Raw genomic sequence first — 19,536 nt, 5'->3', positions numbered from 1 at the left:
ACTGCCCACCCCCTTCCCTGACTCCTACGTTTTGCCTACTTGGACTCCTGTTTTGCCTGTGGTGACCATTGCAGAAGACCTCAGCTCTAGTGATCCTGTGGCCCAACACTTAAGGTCTTCAAAAAGTGGCTCTCTGAACCAGTCCCAGGCTGACAGTGATGATATGACAAATAAGCACCGGGAGCACTTGCTGGTTGTCAGTAGCTTCCTTTTTGCCCTGATTTGGGGCTTTGGAGCCCACCTCCATTCCAGGTACATATAGGGGTAGTGGATGGGGGATGAAGAAGGCTGAGATGGACTCACCCATGACAGTTAAAACTCATATGACATCACTGTGGGTATATGGTATATTGTATGTGTCACAGATGGAACTGACACTTTTGCCTGTGTGTCCATCTGAGCAGACTTTGGCCCCTCTTTGATACCTTCATGAGGAGTTCTATTAGTTGCATCTCCAACTACCCTGAACCACCACAATCAGCCTCAGTGTTTGATCTACATGTAAACACCGAAGATGGGACACTGGTCCCCTTCAATGGCCAGTACCTGAGCAGTCGTGTCAAGGGAACTCTGGGCACCTTCTACCCATCTACCCAGGTATAAAGCACAGTGGGTCAGCAGCTAGGGTTGGGACTTGTGGCTACATTAGGAGCAGTCCATGTTGAAGGCCCATCTGAGGCCCTCTTGCTTCTTTTCTTTCTTTTGGTTTTTCTTTCTCCTCCTCCTCCTCCTTCTCCCCCCCTCCCCTCCCCCTCCTCTCTCCTCCTCCCCCCCTCCTCATCCTCTCCCCTCCCAGCCCCCCCACCCCCCTGGGTTGAACTCAGGAGTACTAGGGAGTGCTTTATCATGGATCTATATTCCCAGGCCTTTTTATTTTTATGTTTTTATTTTGAGATAAGATCTTGCTAAGTTTTCTGGTGATGTCACTAATTTGCTGAGGAAGAACTCAAACTTGCAATCCTCTTATCTTAGCCTCCCAAATTACTGAATTACAGGCATGCACAGTTGTGCCCAGCTCCCATTCTTTGATTTTCAGTTCATAAGAGAACACTTGTAATGTTCTCCAAGTACAGCTTTAAGATAAGCCCCCATAGAACTGTATTTTCAATGATAACTGCCCTATACCTTGCCTCAGTAAGCCTTGTTTCTGTCCTGCAGACTGAAAGGCTCTTATATGTGGTGGACCTGCTTTTGTCAAGGGGACAACCAGTGCTCCTTGCTGGAGAGGCAGCAACAGGAAAGTCAGCCTTTCTGGAGGCGCTTGTGGAGCCAAATCACTCTTACATATCTAGTAACATCCACCCTGCCTTCAGTTCTGCTCACCTTCGCCTCCTGCTGAGCAGAGGGATCCAGGGACAAGCACAAGCTAGTCCATGGCCCGGGCGTCAACCTGATAATAAAAGCTCTCTCCTCTTCCTGCTGGAGGATCTGCACCTGGCCACTTCTGGTGAGGAGCTGGGAGGAGGGAAGGAACTACTGTCATCTCATGAGACTATAAAATTCTTAGCAATATTAATTGGCTCTCAAATATGTGTCTGTAGTTCAAACTTCAGTGTTTCATCTTTTTTCTTTTTTTAATAGATAGACACTCTATTTATTTTTGTGTAGTGCTGAGGATCAAACCCAGCACCCTTGCACAGGCTAGGCAAGTGCTCTACTGCTGAGCCACAACCTCAGCCCTCAGTGTTTCATTATTAATATCTTATCATTCTACATATGTTCCCTGAGCTTCATGAGATTGGAAATTTGTCTAATTCATTTTGATATATCTGACGTGAAGTAAATGCACAATAAGAGTTTATAGAAGAGATAAAGGAAAGGAGAGAAATTATGATGTAGGTTTGGGATATTCAATTTTAAAAGTTCTAAAGTGTTATAGCTCCAGATGATGACATGTTCTAAATATGATCACAGGGATAAGTATAAGAGGTTTTTGAAGTCAGGGAAGTCAGTGGATCAAGGCATTGGATGGGTTTCCAGTCAAACACTGAAGTCCTTCATGGGATATATTAGTGCTTAAATAGTAGTAAAAGGTACAATTTACTATGTACTAAAATTTACAAGCTTTATATCTCATTTAGAGTTTGTAAAAACCTGGTGATATGGAATTTATTGATTACTTTCAAGATGAAGAATCTTATACCACATGAGCAGAATCCAAAGGAGATCTGCATCTGGTGTCTGGGCATCTGCCTTGTCGCTTGCCACTGCTCAAACAGATATTAGAAGTATCTAGTGTGGACCAGCAATTGCTGGGCTGTGCACTGATTTAAAATCTCTAGAGCAATTGTCATTCAGTGAAGAGATTGGAGCATACCTAAACCTAAACCCTGCCTCAAGGAGTTCGACCTCCAGGATTAACCCTCTAATCCTCGCAAACCACCCCCCAAGGGTGGAGCAAGCATCATACTCCAGATAACCCTACCTAACCTCAGAGAAAGGAAACTAGAATCTTTTGAACTCCAACAGAAACAATTGTTCAATTTTTCATTGGGATCCTTTTTTTCTTTTCTTTTTCTGTTTTCTCTTACATTTCTACCGTTTTTAAAACCAATTTTTTTCATGCATCAATTTATTGAGAACTAGGATTAGTATATTTCAGTTTTGTATTCTTTTATTTTTACTTTTTTCTGTTTTTAATTTTTAAAGCTATATACTATGTATATATTTTTCTCTTACTTATTCATGCCCCTCAATTCTCTTTCTCTCTTTTCTTCTGTTAACAGTCAACCTCTACTATTCTCTCTTCACACTTCCTGTAATTTTTTACTTCTATTTTCTCTCCTCCTCCCTCATAAACATCACATCCTACAACATTTCTGTTCTCTATATGTCCAGCATTTGAGATTGTAAACCTTTTTGCAAACTTACTGTTTTTATTGTAGTCAATAATTGATCATATTATTTCTGTTTATTGCAACAAAATTGTAGATGTCTTAGGAGGAGCTACTTGGTTTAAGGCTGTATATTGTTTGCATTGGTTGCTGTTATTTTTTTTTCTCTCCCCCTTAATGGCAAGGTACTGGAAACATTCAGGGACAATATAAGTCTACAGGGTAGAAACTGTACTGCCTCAGACCCATACTTATAGATAAGTAGCCACACAAACAATATGAAAAGGGAACAAATCCCCCCAAATGAAACCAAGATGCTACAATAATAGAATGCAGTCACACCTTAGTAGAAGAAATGTCAGAGAAGGAGTTTAGAATGTACATAGTTAAATTGATCTGTGAGGTTAAGAATGATGTAAGAAGTGGAATCAGAGAGAAAATTCAGGAGGTGGAAGATCACTTCAAGCACTAATCTGCAACATAAATAAAGAACTTAAAAAACTAATTACCAAAAAACCAAATAACCCAATCAATAAATGGGCTTCTTCTTCATAGTAGAAATCACAGTTGATCAACATACATGAAAAGAATGTTCATCATCTCTAGCAATTAGAGAAATGCAAACAAAAATTAAGATTTCATCTCACTCCAGTAAGAATAGCAATTATCAAGAATACAAGCAACAATAAGTGTTGATGAGGATGTGGGGGAAAGGTATACTCATACATTGCAAATTGGTGCAATCATCCTGGAATGCAGTATGGAGATTCCTCAGAAAACTTGGAATGAAACCACCATGTGACCCAGCTATACTACTCCTTGGTATATAACCAAAGGCTTTCAAATCAGCATTTTTCAGTGATGCAACCACATTTATGTTGATAGCAGCTTAACTCACAATAGCTAAACTATGGAACCAACTTAGGTGTCCTTCAACAGATGAATCAATAAAGAAAATGTGTGGGGGATCCAAGATGGTGGGCTAGAGTGAGGCTGCGTTCCTTGTTGCTCCATGACATGGGATTCAAACAGTGGGAATACTGTTTCTCTGCACGTTATTAGAGGATCCCCAACAGTTGCTCATGCACAGGACCCCCGGCCATCGTTCCTTGTGGACCCCCATCTACCAGCATGGGGCTCCCCTGGTTGCATCCATCTTGGGATACTTCAACTACTGCCACAGTCGCCTGCAACTGGGGACACCGGACAGGGTATGGAGACAGCTGCCAGCCATAACCCTGCATGCCACAGAGCTGCATCTTTGAACATGCTGCCTAACGCCACTGCCTGGCCTGACCTGACACCCTATCTCCGAAAGTAGCCGCCTCCATCTTGGGACACCTTTGTCGAAGACTTTGATTATCCTTGCTACCACCAGCACTATCTTTACTTGGGGCAACCCCCAGCTTGGGACACAAGCTGGGGCCTAGAAACAATATCAAGATACCTATAGTCTCTCAACTCTCCCCTCTCCCCCGCAGCTACTAACCTGGCACAGTGTTTGCAGCTACATGGCTGGTCCATATCTCGAAAAGACTGGTTCTGATCTGCCTGATACAAAACAGCTCTCTGTGACAGGTGCACAGGCCCCAGAGCACAGCCCACAAGACCTCCAAAGAGAAAGGCTCCTGATTGGGAAGTAGAAAGGGAGTGGTGAGTGAGATACAGTTTAGAGGCTAAAGTAGGGACCAGGAATTGTGAGGTCTACAGGCAATACAAGGAGATAAGACCAGGCACTCACATCATATGCGCGGGCTCCAAAGGAGATTCTTGGGGTACAATCTGTCAATAGAGATAGCAAGTGCTATATCCAATATCAAGGAATTCCGCCACTAAAACCAACTCTTCCACCATAAAAACCTTCACCACCCTGAGGGTGGAGATACCAGCAAATGACAGACAACTCCACCTATGGGATGAGAAGGGAAGCAGGAAAGATACTGAACTCTGACAGAAAAAAGCCTTTAATTTTTCGAGTTTTTTTTTTCTTTTCTCTCTCTCGCTCTCTCTCTCTCTTCTCCCATCCTCATATCCCCAACATTTGTGAAACCAAGTACTTTTCATGGATTAGGCTACTGGAATGTCTGAATAGTATATCATAGTTGCATTGTATATTCTTTTATTTCCTATTTTCACTTTTTTTCTTAATTTCTATAGTTGTTTGTTTTTTTTGTGCTCTCTCTATTGTATTTTTAATTACTTCTCTCCCAAATTCACTTTTTCTTATTTCTTCTGCTACTAGATAATTTCTTTTGATTCCTCTTACATGCTACCTAAGATCTGATAACTCTATATCCTCACCTCCTACCTCCTTAACATTTGATCCTACACTCCACCCCAGGTTCTCTCTTTGTCCACCATCAGAAACTGTAGACCCTTTTGCAAAACTACTGTATATATTATAGATAATAAGTGAACTCATCATTTTTGTATATTGTGACAAAATCATAAACGTCTTATTAGCAACTATTTGGTTTAAGGCTGTATATTGTTTGTATTGTGATCTGTTAATATTGACCTCCCCTTAAAGGAGAGGTATTGGAACCCTGTAAGGACCCTATAAATCTATAGGGTGAAAACTGTAACACCTCAGAACTGCAGAGCTAGAAGGGAAGACATACATAAACAACATGAAAAAACAAAGGAAGAAAGTGCCCCAAACAAACCAAGATACTACATTATTAGAATCCATGGCCAGCACAGGAGAACAAATGTCAGAGAAGGAGTTCAGGATGTACATGATTAAAATGTTCTGCAAATTAAAGGATGATATAAGAGGACAAATACAGGTAGCAAAAAATCATTTTGATAGAGAGCTACATAAGCAAATGCAGGAAACAAAGAAATTAAAGGGATACAGATAGGAAAAGAAGAACTCAAATTATCACTATTTGTCAACAACATGATTCTATACCTAAAACTAATAAATGAATTCAGCAAAGTTGCAGGCTATAAAATCAATACCCATAAATCAAATGCATTTCTGTATATCAGTAACTAATCCTCTGAAAGAGAAACTAAGAAAACAATCCCATTTACAATGCAAATGAAAACTACTCATTTCACTACAGTCAGAATGGCAGTTATTAAAATACAAGCAACAGTAAGTGTTGGCAAGGATGTGAGGAAAAAGGCACATCACATTCTACATTGATGGTGGAACTGCAAATTAGTACAACCAATCTAAAAAGCAGTATGGAGATGCCCTAAAAAAAAACCCTGAAATGGAACAACCATTTAACCCAGCTATCCCACCCCTTGCTCTATACCTAAAGGGCTTAAAAACAGCATACTACAGTGATGCAGCCACATCAATGTTTAGCAGCACAATTCACAATACACAAACTATGGAAGCAACCTAGATGTCCCTCAGTAGATGAATTGATAAAGAAACTCTGGTATAAATGTACACAATGGAATATTACTCAGCATTAAAAGAGAATAAAATAATGGCATTTGCAGATAAATGGATGGAGTTGGAGAATATTATGCCAAGTGAAGTAAGCCAATCCCAGAAAACCAAAGGCTGAATGTTTTCTCTGATAAGTGGATGCTGATCCATAATGGGGGTGGGAGTGGGGAGCACGGGAGGAATGCAGGAACTTTGATAGGGCAAAGGGGAGGGTGGGGAAGGTTGAGGATATGGGGGTAAGAAAGATGGTGGAATGAGATGGACATCATTACCCTAAGTACATATATAAAGACACAAATGGTGTGACTCTACTTTGTGTACAAAGAGAGAAATGAAAAATAGTACTCCATTTGTGTACTATGAACTGAAATGCATTCTGCTCTCATGTATAACAAATTAGAATAAATAAATAAATTTTAAAAAAAGAAATGTGGTATATATACACAATGGAATATTACTCAGCCTTAAAGAAGAATGAAATTATGGTATTTGCAGGTGAATGGATGGAGCTGGAGAATATCATTCTAAGTGAAATACACCAATCTCAAAAAACCAAAGGCTGAATGTTTTCTTTGATAAGCAGATGCTGATCCATAATGGGATGGGGGTAAGGAAGAATGAAGAAACTTTGTATTGTGCAGAGAGGAGTGAGGGGAAGAGAGGGGGAATGGGAAGGACAGTGGAATGAGACAGACATTATTACCCTATGTGTATAATTACACTACTGGTGTGACTCTGTACCATGTACAGTCAGAGAAATGGGAAGTTGTGCTTCATTTGTGTAAAATATGTCAAAATGCATTCTACTGTCATGTATAACTAATTAGAACAAATTTTTTTAAAAAAGAAAAATCAATAAGGAGATTTAAGATTCTGAATAGAAATCAAGTAGAAATCCTTGAAATGAAAGAATCAATAAACCAAATTAAAAATTCAATAGAAAGCCCAAACAACAGACTAGACCACTTGGAAGACAGAGTTTCAGGCAATGAAGACAAAATATGTAATCTTGAAAATAATTTTGACCATGCAGAGAAGATGTTAAGAGACCATGAATATATTTTCCAAGAAATGTGGGATAATATGAAAAGACCAAAATTTATCAGGATAGATGAAGGCATAGAGATACAAACCAAAGGAATATACAGTCTTTTCAATAAAATACTATCAGACAATTTCCCAAACTTAAAGAATGAAATGTAAAATCAAATATAGGACACTAACAGGACCTCAAATATACAACAATACCAATGCACATTATTATGAAAACGCCTAACAGAATAAAATAAGGAATGAATTTTAAATCCTACCATAAAAATATGTCTCGTTACATTTAGAGGGGAAACAATTTGGATTTCAGATGATTTCTTAACCCAGACCCTCAAAGCTAAAAGCTCTCAGAATAATATATACCAAGCTCTGGAGGAAAATATATGCCAACCAGGAAAACTATACCCAGCAAAATTCAGCTTTAGATTTGAAGATGAAATAAAAACCTTCCATGGTAAACAAAAGTTGAAAGAATTCACTACTAGAAAGCCTGAACTACAGAACATTCTCAGCAAAATTTTTTAAAAAAGTGAAAACTAGCAAAGGGAGAAACTAAAGGAATAGTCAGTCAAAGGATAAACTAATTGAAGACAAAAGCCAGAAATGAACCAAAATGACTGGGAATACAAATCATATTGCAATAATAACTTTGAACATAAATGGAGTACAATCATCACAAAAGACAAAAACTGGCAGACTGGATTGAAAAACATATAAGGTAAAGTAGACTTTAAGCCATGTTAATCAGAAGGGACAAAGGAGGGCATTTCATACCACTTAAAGGAATTATATATCATCAAGACATAACAATTGTAAATATGCCCCAAACAATGGAGCATCTATGTACATCAAACAAACAAACAAACAAACACCTTCTCAATTTCAAGACTCAAATAGAACCAAACATAATGATACTGGGTGACTTTAACACACCTCTTTCACTAATGGGTAGATCCTCCAAAAACTAAACAAAAACTATAGAACTCTAATACAATTATTAATTTACACTTACCAGACATATATATAATATTTCACACATGAGTGATACAACACACTTTTCAGCAGCACATGTATCCTTCTCTAAAATAGACCACATTTTGTGCTGGGGTTTTAGCTCAGTGGTGGAACACTTGCCTAGCATGTGTGAGGCATTGAGTTCGATCCACAGCACCACATAAAACTAGATAAACAAAATAAAATTATTATTATGTCCATCTATAACTAAAAATATTTTTAAATAAAATAGACCAAATTTTAAGTCTATTTTATTTTAAATAAACAAAGCAACTCTTAGCAAATAAAAAATAATAGAGATAATACCTTGCATTCTATTTGATCATAATGGAATGAAATTAGAAATCAACAATAAAAAATAGAAACTAAAAAATAGAATCTAACACTGAATATACACTATTGAATGACAGATGGATGGCAGAAGAAATCAGGGATGAAATTAAAAAATACTTAGAATAAATGAGAATAGTGACACAACATATCAAAATATCTGGGACACTATAAAGACAGCATTAAGAGGAAAGTTCATTGCATTGACAAGAAATAATTAAAGCCATAGCTAAAAACAATGAAATATAAACAAAAATTATTCAAAAAATTTACAAAAAAAGTTTTAACTTTGAATAAATAAATAAAATTGATAAACCCTTAGCCACACTAATGAAGAGAAAGAGAAATAAAACTCAAATTACTAAAATTTGTGATGATTATTGCCAATTGACTGGAATAAGATGAAATCTTAGTGTAGTTTTATTTTTTTTTAAACTGGGGATTGAAACCAGGGACACCTAACACTGAGCCAAATCCCTGCCCTTTTTATATTTTATTTATACACTGTCTCACTAAGTTGCTGAGGATTGCTTTGAACTCAAGATCCTTCAGCATCAGCCTCCTGAGCCATTGGGATTACAAGCATGTACCACTATGCCAGCTCTTTGTATAGTCTTGATATGCACTGATTGCTAGAGATGTTGAGCATTATTTCTTATATGTGTTGGCCATTTTTTGTGTTTCTTCTTTTGAGAAGTTTCTTTTGAATTCTTTTGTCCATTTATTGATTGGGTTATTTGCTTTTGGTGTTCAGTTTTTTGAGTTCTTTATGTATTATGAAAATTAATCCCTTATCAAAGGAGTAGGTAGCCAAAATTTCTCTAGTCTGTAGTCTCTCTTCTCATGCTCTTAATCACTTCCTTTGCTGTGCAGAAGCTTTTAGTTTGATGGTATCCAACTTACTGATTCTTGGTTTTATTTCTTGCACTTGAGGGTATTATCAAGGAAGTCAGTGCCAGCACCTATATGATGGAATATGAACACTATGTTTTATTCTAGCAGTCGCAAGGTTTCTGGTCTAATTCCTAAGTCTTTTATCTGTATCAATTTGGATTTTCTGCAGAGTGAGAAATAGGAGTCTCATTTTTTAAAATATATCTTTCCAGTATTCCCAGTACCTTTCGTTTAAAAGACTGTCTTTTCTCTAAAATACATTTTTGGAATCTTTGTCAAGCATCAGATGGCTGTAGGTAGGTGGATTTGTCTCTGTGTCTTCTATTCTGTTCCATTGGTCTTCACGTCTATTTTGATGCCAATATCATGCTGGTTTCGTTGCTATAGCTCTGTAGTATAATTTCAGATCAGGTAATGTGATGCCTCCTGCTTTGCTATTCTTTCTCAGTATTGCTTTGGTTATTCTGGGTCTTTTATTCTTCCAAATGAATGTAAGAATTGTTTTTTTTCTCATTCTGTGAAGAATTCATTGGTATTTTGATGGGGATTGCACTGAATATATTTCTTAGGATACTATGGTCATTTTGACAATATTAATTCTGCCTATCCAAGAATGTGGAAGATCTTTCCATCTTGTACAGTCTTTTCCAATTTCTTTCCTCAACATACTACAATTATTACTGTAGAGTTCTTTTACCTCCTTAGTTAGATTAATTCCCAAGTATTTTATTATTATGTTTTTTAGGTTATTATGAATGGGATGGTTTTCCTGAGTTCTTCCTCAGCTGAATTATAAAGGTCGGGCGAGCGTCGGAGGAAGAGACCACCAAGAGACTGTCTCATGCAACAGCAAAGGGTTTCAGCATGCTGGGGCTCAGAGGTCACTTGAATAGAGCAGAGAGCCCTGGGAACAGCTTAAGCAGAGCTTATATACTTTCCTTGGAGAGGGCAGGGACTTCACATACAACATAGCCAATCATTGCACAGTTTCTGGGAGGGGTTGTTTTTGTAGAGCAACCAGATGATCAGGGGAGATTTCAACATACATTTAGTGGGCATTTCTGGGAGTTGTTTTCAACTTCTACATGAGTTTCAGGTTCCAGGAAAACAGAACTTAATTCTTACATTCTTAACCTTTTCAGAATCAATGTTGGAGTGTAGGAAAGCTATTGATTTTATGGGTGTTGATCTTGTATTTTGCTGAACTTTTTTTTTTTAATTTTTTATTGTTGGTTGTTCAAAACATTACAAATTTCTTGATATATCATATTTCACACTTTGATTCAAGTGGGTTATGAACTCCCATTTTTACCCCATATACAGATTGCAGAATCACATCAGTTACACATCCATTGATTTACATATTGCCATACTAGTGTCTGTTGTGTTCTGCTGCCTTTCCTATCCTCTACTATCCCCCCTCCCCTTCCCTCCCCCTCCCCACCCCTCTTCTCTCTCTACCCCCTCTACTGTCATTCATTTCTCCCCCTTGTATTATTTTTCCCTTTCCCCTCACTTCCTCTTGTATGTACTTTTGTATAACCCTGAGGGTCTCCTTCCATTTCCATGCAATTTCCCTTCTCTCTCCCTTTCCCTCCCACCTCTCATCCCTGTTTAATGTTAATCTTCTTCTCATGCTCTTCGTCCATACTCTGTTCTTAGTTACTCTCCTTATATCAAAGAAGACATTTGGCATTTGTTTTTTAGGGATTGGCTAGCTTCACTTAGCATAATCTGCTCTAATGCCATCCATTTCCCTGCAAATTCTATGATTTTGTCATTTTTTAATGCAGAGTAATACTCCATTGTGTGTAAATGCCACATTTTTTTTATCCATTCATCCATTGAAGGGCATCTAGGTTGGTTCCACAGTCTAGCTATTGTGAATTGTGCTGCTATGAACATCGATGTAGCAGTGTCCCTGTAGCATGCTCTTTTTAGGTCTTTAGGGAATAGACCGAGAAGGGGAATAGCTGGGTCAAATGGTGGCTCCATTCCCAGCTTTCCAAGAAATCTCCATACTGCTTTCCAAATTGGCTGCACCAATTTGCAGTCCCACCAGCAATGTACAAGTGTACCCTTTTCCCCACATCCTCGCCAGCACTTGTTGTTGTTTGACTTCACAATGGCTGCCAATCTTACTGGAGTGAGATGGTATCTTAGGGTGGTTTTGATTTGCATTTCTCTGACAGCTAGATATGGTGAGCATTTTTTCATGTACTTGTTGATTGACTGTATGTCCTCCTCTGAGAAGTGTCTGTTCAGATCCTTGGCCCATTTGTTGATTGGGTTGTTTGTTCTCTTATTGTCTAATTTTTTGAGTTCTTTGTATACTCTGGATATTAGGGCTCTATCTGAAGTGTGAGGAGTAAAGATTTGTTCCCAGGATGTAGGCTCCCTATTTACCTCTCTTATTGTTTCTTTTGCTGAGAAAAAACTTTTTAGTTTGAGTAAGTCCCATTTGTTGATTCTAGTTATTAACTTTTGTGCTATGGGTGTCCTATTGAGGAATTTGGAGATCATAGCCAACTTTTTCTTCTATCAGATGGTGTGTCTCTGATTTGATATCAAGCTCCTTGATCCATTTTGAATTAACTTTTGTGCATGGCGAGAGAAAGGGATTCAGTTTCATTTTGTTGCATATGGATTTCCAGTTTTCCCAGCACCATTTGTTGAAGATGCTATCCTTCCTCCATTGCATGTTTTTAGCCCCTTTATCAAATATAAGATAGTTTTAGTTTTGTGGATTGGTTTCTGTGTCCTCTATTCTGTACCATTGGTCCACCCGCCTGTTTTGGTACCAGTACCATGCTGTTTTTGTTACTATTGCTCTGTAGTATAGTTTGAGGTCTGGTATCGCTATACCGCCTGATTCACACTTCCTGCTTAGAGTTGTTTTTGCTATTCTGGGTCTTTTATTTTTCCATATGAATTTCATGATTGCTTTCTCTATTTCTACAAGAAATGCCGTTGGGATTTTGATTGGCATTGCATTAAACCTATAGAGAACTTTTGGTAATATCGCCATTTTGATGATGTTAGTTCTGCCTATCCATGAACAGGGTATATTTTTCCATCTTCTAAGATCTTCTTCTATTTCTCTCTTTAGGGTTCTGTAGTTTTCATTGTATAAGTCTTTCACCTCTTTTGTTAGGTTGATTCCCAAGTATTTTATTTTTTTTGAAGATATTGTGAATGGAGTGGTTGTCTTCATTTCCATTTCAGAGGATTTGTCGCTGATATACAGGAATGCCTTTGATTTATGCGTGTTGATTTTATATCCTGTCACTTTGCTGAATTCATTTATTAGCTCTAATAGTTTCTTTGTAGACCCTTTTGGGTCTGCTAGGTATAGAATCATGTCACCTGCAAATAGTGATAATTTAAGTTCTTCTCTTCCTATTTTTATGCCTTTAATTTCTTTCGTCTGCCTAATTGCTCTGGCCAGTGTTTCGAGAACTATGTTGAACAGAAGTGGAGAGAGAGGGCATCCCTGTCTTGTTCCAGATTTTAGAGGGTATGCCTTCAATTTTTCTCCATTCAGAATGATGCTAGCCTGAGGCTTAGCATAAATTGCTTTTACAATATTGAAGTATGTTCCTGTTATCCCTAGTTTTTCTAGAGTTTTGAACATAAAGGGATGCTGTACTTTGTCGAATGCTTTTTCCGCATCTATCGAGATGATCATATGGTTCTTATTTTTAAGTCTATTGATGTGGTGAATAACATTTATTGATTTCCGTATATTGAACCAGCCTTGCATCCCAGGGATGAATCCTACTTGATCATGGTGCACAATTTTTTTGATATGTTTTTGTATCCGATTCGCCAGAATTTTATTGAGGATTTTTGCATCTAGGTTCATTAGAGATATTGGTCTGTAGTTTTCTTTCTTTGAAGTGTCTTTGTCTGGTTTAGGTATCAGGGTGATGTTGGCCTTGTAGAATGAATTTGGAAGTTCTCCCTCTTTTTCTGTTTCCTGAAGTAGCTTGAAAAGTATTGGTATTAGTTCCTCTTTAAAGGTTTTGTAAAACTCTGCTGTATACCCATCCGGTCCTGGGCTTTTCTTAGTTGGTAGTCTTTTGATGGTTTCTTCTATTTCCTCAATTGATATTGGTCTGTTTAGGTTGTCTATATCCTCCTGACTCAATCTGGGCAGATCATACGACTTAAGAAATTTATAAATGCCTTCACTATCTTCTAATTTGTTGGAGTATAAGGATTCAAAATAATTTTTGATTATCTTCTGTATTTCTGAAGTGTCTGTTGTGATATTGCCTTTTTCATCCCGTATGCTAGTAATTTGAGTTCTCTCTCTTCTTCTCTTCGCTAGCATGGCTAAGGGTCTGTCAATTTTGTTTATTTTTTCAAAGAACCAACTTTTAGTTTTGTCAATTTTTTCAATTGTTTCTTTTGTTTCTATTTCATTAATTTCAGCTCTGATTTTAATTATTTCTTGCCTTCTACTTCTTTTGCTCTTCTTTTTCTAGGATTTTGAGATGAAGTATGAGATCATTTATTTGTTGGTTTTTTCTTTTTTTAAGGAATGAACTACAAGCAATGAATTTTCCTCTTAGAACTGCTTTCAATGTGTCCCATAGATTCCGATATGTTGTGTCTGTGTTTTCATTTATCTCTAAGAATTTTTTAATTTCCTCCTTGATGTCTTCTATAACCCATTGATCATTCAGTAACCTATTGTTCATTCTCCAAGTGATGTATGCTTTTTCCTTCCTTCTTTTATCGTTGATTTTCAGTTTCATTCCATTATGATCAGATAAGATGCATGGTATTATCTCTACTCCTTTATATTGTCTAAGAGTTGCCCTGTGACATAATATATGATCTATTTTTGAGAAGGATCCATGTGCTGCTGAGAAAAAAGTGTAACTGCTTGATGTTGGGTGGTATATTCTATATATGTCTATTAAGTCTAGGTTATTAATTGTGTTATTGAGTTCTATAGTTTCCTTATTCAACTTTTGTTTGGAAGATCTGTCCAGTGGCGAGAGAGGTGTGTTGAAGTCTCCCATGATTATTGTATGGTGGTCTATTAGACTCTTGAACTTGAGAAGAGTTTGTTTGATGAACATAGCTGCACCATTGTTTGGGGCATATATATTTATGATTGTTATGTCTTGTTGGTGTATGGTTCCCTTAAGCAGTATGTAGTGTCCCTCTTTATCCCTTTTGATTAACTTTGGCTTGAAATCTATTTTATTTGATATGAGTATGGACACTCCTGCTTGTTTCCGAAGTCCATATGAGTGATATGATTTTTCCCAACCTTTCACCTTCAGCCTATGTATGTCTTTTCCTATCAAATGCGTCTCCTGTAGGCAGCATATTGTTGGGTCTTGTTTTGTGATCCATTCTACTAGCCTGTGTCTCTTAATTGGTGAGTTTAAGCCATTAACATTTAGGGTTATTATTGAGATATGGGTTGTTCTTCCAGCCATATTTGTTTATTTCTGTTACTAAACATGGTTTGTTTTCCTCTTTGATTATTTACCCCCCCTTTACTGTCCTACCTCCCACTGTTGGTTTTCATTGTTATTTTCCATTTCCTCTTCCTGTAATGTTTTGCCAAGGATGTTTTGAAGAGATGGTTTTCTAGCTGCAAATTCTTTTAACTTTTGTTTATCGTGGAAGGTTTTAATTTCATCTTCCATCCTGAAGCTTAATTTCGCTGGATACACAATTCTTGGTTGGAACCCATTTTCTTTCAGTGTTTGAAATATGTTATTCCAGGATCTTCTAGCTTTCAGACTCTGTGTTGAAAGATCAGCTGTTATCCTGATTGGCTTACCCCTAAATGTAATCTGCTTCCTTTCTCTTGTAGCTTTTAAAATTCTCTCCTTATTCTGCATGTTGGGCATCTTCATTATAATGTGTCTAGGTGTGGATCTCTTATGATTTTGCACATTCGGCGTCCTGTAGGCTTCTAGGATTTGGGATTCTGTCTCATTCTTTAAGTCTGGGAAGTTTTCTCGTATTATTTCATTGAATAGATTGCTCATTCCTTTGGTTTGGAGTTCTGTACCTTCCTGTATCCCAATGACTCTTAAGTTTGGTCTCTTAATGTTATCCCATATTTCTTGGATATTCTGCTCATGGTTTCTTAACAGTCTTGCTGAGCTGTCTATGTTCTTTTCAAGTTGAAATACTTTGTCTTCATTGTCTGATGTTCTATCTTCTAAGTGTTCTACTCTGCTGGTAGTATTCTCCATTGCATTTTTAAGTAGGTTTATTGCTTCCTGCATTTCTAGGATTTCTGTTTGTTTGTTTTTTATAACCTCTATCTCCCTGTATAGTTGATCCTTTGCTTCCTGGATTTGTTTGTGTAATTCATTGTTGAAGTGATCTTTCATTGTCTGATTTTGCTGTCTAATGTCTTCCTTGATACTCCAGATCATCTGAAGAATGTATATCCTGAATTCTTTATCTGACATTCCATCTGTTGCAGCTGTTACCTCTTCTAAAGTTGAGTTGACTGCATTGCTTGTGGTCCTTTCTTTCCTTGTCTTTTCATACTGCTTGCGTTTCTTTCTGCTTGGTGAAACTGTTGTGTTTTTGAAATGTTTTTTTCCCCTATATATTTATATTGCTCTTGTATAGTTGAAAATTCTCCCTTGCAGGGTCGGGTGGCGGTCTGCCTACCTTGCAGGCGTGGGCGGCGGCTCTGCTCTGTCCTTACTCCAATTGGGGTGACGTGTCTACCACGCCGACAGGTCACTGGGCCTGTTCTGGGCGTGGGCGGCAACTCTGCTCTGCCCCTACTCCAATTGGGGTGACGAGTGTACCACGCCGGCAGGCCACCAGGCCTGATCCGCAGGTCAGTTGCAGGTCTGCCTACCCTGCAGGCGCGGGTGGCGGCTCTGCTCTGCCCCCCCTCCAATTGGTGTGACTTGTCTACCACACCTGCGGACCACTGGGCCTGTTCCGGGCGCGGGCGAAGGCTCTGTTCTGTTCCTACTCCAATTGGGGTGACGTGCCTATCACCCCGGCCGGCCGCTGGGCCTGTTCCACTGGTCGGTCGCAGGTCTGCCTACCTTGCGGGCATGGGCGGCGGCTCCGCTCTGCCCCTACTCCAAATGGGGTGACGTGTCTGTCGCACCGGCAGGCCACTGGGCCTGTCCCGCTGGTCGGTCGCAGGTCTGCCCACCTTTCGGGCACAGGTGGCAGCTCTGCTCTGCCCCTACTCCAATTGGGGTGTCATGACTACCACGCCGGCAGGTCGCTGGGCCTGCTCCGGGCGCGGGCGGCGGCCTGGCTCCTCCCCTCTGGCTCGAGGACAAATCGAGAGAGACTCGGGTGTCTGTGCCTCACCCTCCCTACCAGGAGACCAACTGTTTCTGTTGCCGCTGGTATTGATAAAGTTCTCTCCTCCGCCGCTTTCTGATGACATCAGATCTTTGCCATGTTGGTATCCTATGCGAATGGCAGCATTTTGTTCCCTTTGCCGGGTAACCAAAGCAACGGGTGAGTCCTGACTGGCCTTCAGCAGGACCCCTACCGAGAAGCAGATTCCACGGGCTCCTTAGCCCTGGGCCAGAGCAGTTCTGGGAGCCGGAACTCGGCCGCTCCATGCTCGGTGTATGCTCTGATAAGAGCAGGCTCCAAGAAGCATTTTCCGCGGGTTATTTAGCACTGAGCCTGAGTAATCTGTCTGCAAGCCGCAGGTGAATGGCAACCTGAAATTACCTGTTCTATGGCTGAATGAGCTGCGGTCAGTCGAAAACAGGGATGGTGATGTCAGCTCTCCAAGATGGTGGCCTCTGGCCTCCTCTGTGGTCTGACTGGTGTGGAGAATCAAAATGGACCGCTTCCTTCCCCCGTCTCGAACCCAGAATTCAGCACTGAGTACGGTGCTTTCACGGCTGGCAGAAACTGCAGCGCTGTATCCCTGCGCCGCTATCTCCTCGTTTCCCAGCGCGCGCTGCAGACTCTAGCCATGGGGCGATTTGCTGAATAAGCAGTGTTACCCTCCGTGCGACAAATCTCTCGCGTTTGAGTCCCCATAGCTGATCCTCGTGCGATGGAAATCCTTCCTCCAGGTTCCAGAGCACCCCACTATTGCTGGAAATTCCTAACAAGATAGCCTTTAGCCGTCCTGACTCGTCATACTCCCATACAGTGGGACACGGCACACGGGGGCAATGCACTCCCCTCGCCGCCATCTTCCTCTCTCCGCTGAACTTTTAACCTCTAGAAGTCTACTGGTGGAGTTTTGGGGATCTTCTAGATACAGGATCATGTCATTGGCAAAGAAAGATAGTTGGACTTCTTTTCCTATTTGTATCCCTTTGATTTTTTTCTTGCCTCCTGGTTTTCTCTTATGTTTTGAGGACTACATTGAATATAAGTGGTGAGAGTGGACATGCTTGTCTTGTTCCTCATTTAAAAGAAAAGGTTTTTAGTGTTTTTTTCTATTCAGTATGATGATGGCTTTGGGTTTTTCATAAATGGCCTGTAAAATGTTGAGGTATGTTCCTTCCATCCTTAGCTTCTCCAGCATATGCATGGATACTTTTTTAATGATTGGGTACTGGATTTAATCAAAGGCCTTTCCCCCATCTATTGAGATGCTCATGTGATTCTTGTCCTTAATTCTGTTTAAGTGATGAATTACATTTATTGATTTGCATATGTTGAACCAAACTTACATCTCTGGAATTAAACCTATTTGATTATGATGTGTTGTCTTTTCTGTGTGTGTTTTTAAAATCAGTTTGCTAGTATCTTATTAAAGATATTTATATCTATGTTCATCAGGGATACTGGTCTGTAGTTTTCTTTCCTTGATGCACTTTGTGTGGTTTAGTATCAGGGTTATACTAGTTTCATACAATATATTTGGCTGTTCCCTTTCAATTTCATGGAATAATTTGAGAAAGACTGGTGTAGTTCTTCTGTAAAGGTCTGGTAGAGCTCAGTTGAGAATCCATCTGGTCCTGGGCTTTTTTGGAAGGTGTTTAATTTCTGTTCCAGTTTCATTACTTGATAGTGGTCTGTTTAGGTTTTCTTTATCGTTCTTGTTCCATTTGGGCAGGTCATATGTGTCTATAAATTTGTCAATGTCGTCTAGATTTTCCAGTTCATTGAAGTATAAATTTTCAAATAGGTTCTAATTATCCTTGGAATTTCAGTAGAGTCTGTAGTAATATCTCCTTTATCATCTTTAATTGTATTGATTTGGGTTTTCTCTTTCTTTTCACTAGTTTGGTTATCAATCTTTTTTAAAAATCACACAAAATTTTTAATTGACAAATGAAAATAGAATATAATCAATGTGTATAATGTGATGATTTCATAATATACATTGTGTAATGACTGTCACAATCAAATTAATTAACCATCACTATTGATGCTGTATGGTAAATCTTCAGAATTTATTCATCTTATACGTGAAAATTTGTATCCTTTGACTAACATCTTTCCATTTCTCCCACACCTCAGTCCCTGAGAAATATAGTTTCTCTGCTTATATTATTCATCTTTTTTATGCTCTGTATGTAAGTGAGGCCTTGCATATAAGACCCCAATAAAAGTTTATATATTAGTATTCTTACTTTTCAGTTGAGGAAACAGAGATTAAACAAATTTTGACTCAAGAGTGGATAAGTTGTCTTAATCAAAAGCAAACCCTGTCAACTACTTATTTTAATGCTTCTCTCACAAGTGAAACTTAAAAACCAAGCATTCATGTGCCCATAATCAACACATTGCCACATCTCTCTTCTAAACTGCTCACCATCCCACTTTCTCTATTTGCATAATCTAGGGACATGCTTCTCCTTCCCAACACTTCTTAGAAAAAAAGGAGTAGTACAGTCAAGAGAAAATTATTTCCAAGAGAAAATGTTCTAGTTCTAGTTTCTGGTGCCTGGAGTTTCATAATTTGCAATTCCAAAGATGTTTCTAAAAGGGTAATCTTATGGGGTTACTTATCTATTAAAACTATTATTTTATCTATTGTCTTTCTTAATTCTCCAAAGACTT

At 38.8% G+C, this 19,536-nt stretch overlaps 1 protein-coding gene across 1 annotated transcript in view; it reads left to right on the top strand.

The window, feature by feature from the left end:
- The window catches only part of Dnhd1 (dynein heavy chain domain 1), a 106,845-nt gene that overhangs the window by 59,044 nt on the left and 28,265 nt on the right, over positions 1-19,536 (top strand). The window contains exons 22-24 of the mRNA XM_046437957.2: positions 75-252; positions 405-597; positions 1,159-1,447. Coding sequence (XP_046293913.1) covers positions 75-252; positions 405-597; positions 1,159-1,447 — 660 coding nt within the window. The remainder of the gene's footprint in view (positions 1-74; positions 253-404; positions 598-1,158; positions 1,448-19,536) is intronic.

This window comes from Marmota monax, unplaced genomic scaffold, assembly GCF_021218885.2.
Source record: "Marmota monax isolate L192 unplaced genomic scaffold, Marmota_monax_Labrador192_F-V1.1 WCK01_AAM20220418_F8-fsc00061, whole genome shotgun sequence".
Classification (NCBI taxonomy): domain Eukaryota; kingdom Metazoa; phylum Chordata; class Mammalia; order Rodentia; family Sciuridae; genus Marmota; species Marmota monax.
This window is presented reverse-complemented; position numbering and strand designations above follow the sequence as displayed.